The following is a 5075-nucleotide window of genomic DNA, read 5'->3' on the forward strand; positions in this document are numbered from 1 at the left end:
TTAAAAAGTATTTATCAATTTCTTAACCATATCAACCGATTCGTTCTGTCCAATACTTTCAATATAAGCTATGGCTTTCTGCGCATGGTCTTCATACAGCTTCTGAGTTTTATTAATAGCATCAGTCTTTAAAATATTGAATTTTAGATCTTCATAATCCACGTCTTTTAAGTCTCCCTTCGCTTGGTCTATAATCTGATATAGGCTTGGATTTTCTTCCAAAGCGAATAAGACGGGGGCACTCGCTAAGCAAAACTGATCTTTGCTGTTCGACGTTAAAGTCTGGTTTTCAGCAGCAGCCTGCCAAGCAAGTCCAACATGACATCCAAAATGATACGCATAGCTGATAGTTTCCCTATTTTGTTGGCCTAGGACCATCGCAGACTGGCATCCCCTGCCAAGCAAGGATGCGCCGTTATAAACTGATCTAATAGTCCATTCTTTCCTAGGTCTGCCCAAGACATCATCAACAGAGATTGTAGTGGTATCAAACGTGATGTCTACATCATCGGGTACTGCTTTAGGTTTGCCTGGAATCGGTTGGTTCTGTTCATCTCGTTCTCCGAAAAATTCTCCTTCGGATAAGTCTCTTAAAGCAGAAGAAATTATGTAGGAGACTTCAGAGTTCCTTAGCTTTGCGAGCATATCATTGGCTGTCACTAAGATATAGTCTCCAAGGAGTAATGCTATTTTATTTCCGAAGATCGCTGATTCTGTGCTTTTAGATCTTTTAGCGAATGGAACATTTACTATGCCTTTATGGATCAGATGGCCTGTTCTCATCATTTCGGTCAGTTCGGCGAGGAGTCTCTGCTTCTCCTCTATCTGTTTGGCTTGTAGGGGAGTGGATGAGGTCTTGACAGACTTGGAGAGGAGGAGGATGATCAGCCCCCAAGGTTGGAGGTTCTTGGAGTCCCCGTAGAGGACGTTCTTGGCTGTCTGCATCACGAGGTGGTTGCTGCCCAGCTGGAATGGTAAAATTTAAAATTAGAAGGTTAATAATAAATTAGGGCTTTATGAGTCATACACTCCCAGGTAGATAAGGTCATAGAGAAATATAAGTTAAGAAAGAGTGGTAACTCCATACATCAGTTTTGTTACCAAAACGCGAGTTATTTCGTAGTCGACATCTAGCGTCAAGTAGCAGAATTTATCAGTACTGTTAGGTGACAATAGATGTCGCGACGAACGAACACTCTAATGCGCAACAGTTTTCAGCTAATATTATAACCGCGGATAACCGAAACTCTATTTTCAACTCCTTCTGCTTATAGTTGTAAATTGTTTTAGCAGTACATTTTTCGTCAGTCACAACACTCGTGACATCTGGTGTCAAGTAGCGGTACTGATAAATACATTACTTGACGCTAGATGTCGACTACGAATAACTCGCGTTTTGGTAAGAAAATTGATGTATGGATGGAGTTACCACCCTTTCTTTACTTATAATTACTCTATGTTGTATCGCAATGCTGATACGTTGTGAGAGGAAGCCGCCAGCTCTTCGCTCTTGCTGAATTGAAATGAATAAAGTAAGATGGATTCCGTTATAACATGTTATAATAATCATATGGTTTAATTAATCTGAATTAATTAGGTGAAATGCTCTAAAGGTAACAATTATAATAATTTCGTTGTTAATTAATTCGTTGCGCGAGCCTTTCAAGAGTTATATGTACCTAAAAAACATAAACAACAGAATATGCTGGATTTTTTGTGACATATTTTCACAAAGTGATACTTGATATCTACATAAATATACTCTGCCAAGCAATTTCCGTCAGTAGAAAAGAGCGGCAAATTAAAAAAATGTAGCCGCGAAGGGTTATCGTCCCATAGAAAATATAAGTTTCGCGCCTTTTTCTACTGACCAACTTGTTTGACCGGCTATAACACTTAATACAATCAGATTATAGCTGAGAATCGCTATTTCTATTTATAACTCGTCAAAAAAAACGAAACTACTTATTTATAAGCGTGTAAACAATAACAGTTCCTATTTCGATGGAACCACTTTCACGCCCACCTACTTACTGACGTCATATCGTCGTGAAAGTAGTCTGTTTATATCATCCGCAGTCCAATTAACCTCTAGTGAAAACACCTTTTAAATTTAACTTTAACTTTCAAGATTAAGACGAAACGGGAGCTGAGCTAAAAGTCAATTTTGAGATTTCAAGCTGAATATACCCGTCGCTCTGACGGGGCGTGAGAGTTGAAGAACTAGTTGCGGAACCAAACATCATTGGTGTGACAAAGGCGCAAAGGCTTCGGTGGCTCGGCCATCTTGAGCGAATGGGAGGTGATCGGGCGGTGAAAAGAGCGTTTGAGGGAAAACCGATAGAACGCCGCCCTGTCGGCCGACCTAGGTATCGATGGGCGGATGTGGTGGACGCTGATCTGCGCGAGCTCCGGATTGAAAACTGGCGAGAAATGGCACAGGACCGGGATCAGTGGCGAGCAGTCGTGTTGGAGGCCAAGACACACTTTGGGTCGCTGCGCCAGAGGAGTAAGTAAGTAAGTATTGATAAATATTATTTTTATGTAGATAAATATATTGTTTTCACATCAAGGATTGCAATAAGCTGGACGTAAACTAGCGCAATAGCCCCATGACCTATTTGTTTTAGTAGGGGACAAAGTTGTTGTTTAACCCCTCGTGCTCAATATCAATAGTATCAACCCGGGCAAGTGAAAGATTACAATGCCTCAAGGGCCTATTTTAGATTTAAGCTAGTTATTAATTTAGTTTAGTAGTACCACTGTATATATATATATTTTACAAAATTGATTCAATTCTCATATAGAATCTTGAGCGTTGCCAGGGCTTCCATGCAGGAGGGTTAAACAAACTTTGCTACCCACCTAGTTGTAACACAAATTTTTTTACCACACCAACGCGAGGAAAATAGGTAACTGTAAAATATTACAAATATAATCCTAATGAACATTAATAGGATAGTTTCTAATACGAAAATTATCCCTCAACATTATAGGAGTCAAATGGTTGAATTTACCTAATATATATGCTGAATACTGACGTACAGATGTCGCTGACAGAAACTAGTGGTCAATATACGAACACAGGAAAACTTAATAATGGTTGATAACATGAAACTTACCAATTTCCTTAAATACAGCGCCATATTAGCAAACTCGTCACTCAACAGACACCTCAGATTCATAAACGATGTAGGATATCCCACAACTTTCTCAGCATCTCTTATGATATTACTCCAATTAGTAAAAGGCGGTCGCAAAAGTATCAAAATCTCGTCCTTCGTCAACGAAGCCATTGTAGATTCGTGTCGAGTTTGAAAAAAGAACGGCCGGCGGAAAGCGCGGAAAACGCGCGCCATTTTGAATTTTTACTTTTTAATTTGAGACGACGATCGCGTGCCGCGGCTGACGGGTAAGTGATGTGCGTGAGACTGTGTTGCCAGTTTTCTGGAATCAATGTCCGACCCCAAAAGTTACTGAAGTGTGGCTTGACATTATAATATGTGACAAGGTTGGTTATATAAACAATAGGTATTTATATTGTTTTAGTAATTAGGATTTGTCAACTGTGTCCGTGTAAATTGTGTAAACGTATATTCCTATGTAGTAGCAATTGCATTTGTACTTATTATTTACTTTGGTCTATTTACCATTTGTATTTGCAACGTATATTAAACATAGTCGCGAAGACCATCGGTAAATAGAGCAGCCGGTAAGATTTTTAGATAGGTGGGTCATTCTCGCATTTCGTGCAAATCGGTATTATTTGCAATTTACCGAAAATGTGATGGTGTTTTCGAATATCTGTTAATGCAAGGTTGTAACATAGGACCTAAAGTATATTGGCCCGCCATGAACAATTCTAAAAAGGTGGTTATTTTCTTTATATTTACAATTAACCCCCACTATTTTCATTCCTCTCTGCATGTAACGCGTGAAGTTAAACTTTGACCCCCATTTGAACCTTAAGATACTAAAAATAGAAAACTTGTTGTTGGTTCAGTAAACAAGTAATTTAGTTATGTTTTATATCCTATAATATTATACGCTAAGAAATTAACAATAAAACTATACAGCTTTATAAGTGATGGTCCAAGCAATTTCTTCATTACCGACGCGAGAAATGGATTAGCTATATTTTGCTATATAGCAAGGGTATATAGCAATTCCCGCGGATACAACACATTGTTCGTCAGTCAGTTGGCCGCGTGCTACCACAGCGGTCGTCCGTATGTTGCTTTTGACGAAAATACCTACATTCTCTCGTGTCGGGAAGGAGTGTGGTTCAGATAAATCGTCATCGCCATCTAGTGATATATACAGTAAGTACCAATTGTACATTATTAAAATTATACCTAATTGATGTGTTTTAGGGTTGCCTTTCGTGTGGCTTATTCTGCGAAATTAAGGTCTGATATCAACCGACCTAGGCGACTAAAACTTCCAAAACTTCATTCATATCTGTTTCATTCATTTCTTTTCCTTCCAATTTTGCCAGGGAAGGTAATGAACGAATTTAGAAAGTAATGATAATGTATTTGAGGCAGTGCATTTAATGGAAAGAGGGTTAAGTTATTATAAATAGAATGTTGGTATAAGCATTTAAAACTGTAAACTGTAATAATATATAGGGGAGCCCAACTGGTGATTTTTTGGATTTAACTAGAGCGCAGTAGATTAACATAATCTGGCGCTCTACATATAATACCAGACCGCACTCAAGGACTGTGCTGAGAAATTTGACACGTTACTAAGAGACTAAGTGAGTTGGAATCATCTGATACCTGTCGACGATAAGGTAGAGAACGGGGCACATGTTTGGAATAAAGGGCAGAAACTACAGAAATATAAACACAGGCCGATAAGCAATAATAGTGCCTCCGCCGTCAAAAGCGACAATTCCCAATCCGTGCGTGATAAATCTCAGAAAACTGATACCAGCAGTAAAAAGCGGTGTAAAATCCCTCTCAGGGCGGTGGACCATCGCAAGTTCATCCATCTGTGGAATATAGCTTGAGGATCGGAGGACATACGGGCATAGCTGCTGTTATTCATGGTGCACTGTCGATGAACTT

General features: G+C 39.1%; 1 protein-coding gene across 1 annotated transcript; it reads right to left on the minus strand.

Annotated features, from left to right (window-relative positions):
• Positions 1-3565, minus strand: LOC134802769 (all trans-polyprenyl-diphosphate synthase PDSS2-like). Its single transcript, XM_063775466.1, has 2 exons — positions 3123-3565; positions 1-966 (listed from the first exon to the last, which is right to left on the minus strand). The coding sequence occupies exons 1-2, from the start codon at positions 3357-3359 to the stop codon at positions 1-3; spliced, it is 1203 nt and encodes a 400-aa protein (XP_063631536.1). The 5' UTR covers positions 3360-3565.
• Positions 3566-5075: the final 1510 nt, after the last annotated feature.

This window comes from Cydia splendana, chromosome 25 (genome assembly GCF_910591565.1).
Source record: "Cydia splendana chromosome 25, ilCydSple1.2, whole genome shotgun sequence".
In the NCBI taxonomy this organism is placed as follows: Eukaryota; Metazoa; Arthropoda; class Insecta; order Lepidoptera; family Tortricidae; genus Cydia; species Cydia splendana.

Coding starts and splice junctions, on each gene's coding strand:
- LOC134802769 (XM_063775466.1), bottom strand. CDS start 3,359: ATGGCGCGCGTTTTCCGCGCTTTCCGCCGGCCGTTCTTTTTTCAAACT. Junction 967..3,122: donor CGCTGTATTTAAGGAAATTG/GTAAGTTTCATG, acceptor TTACCATTCCAG/CTGGGCAGCAACCACCTCGT.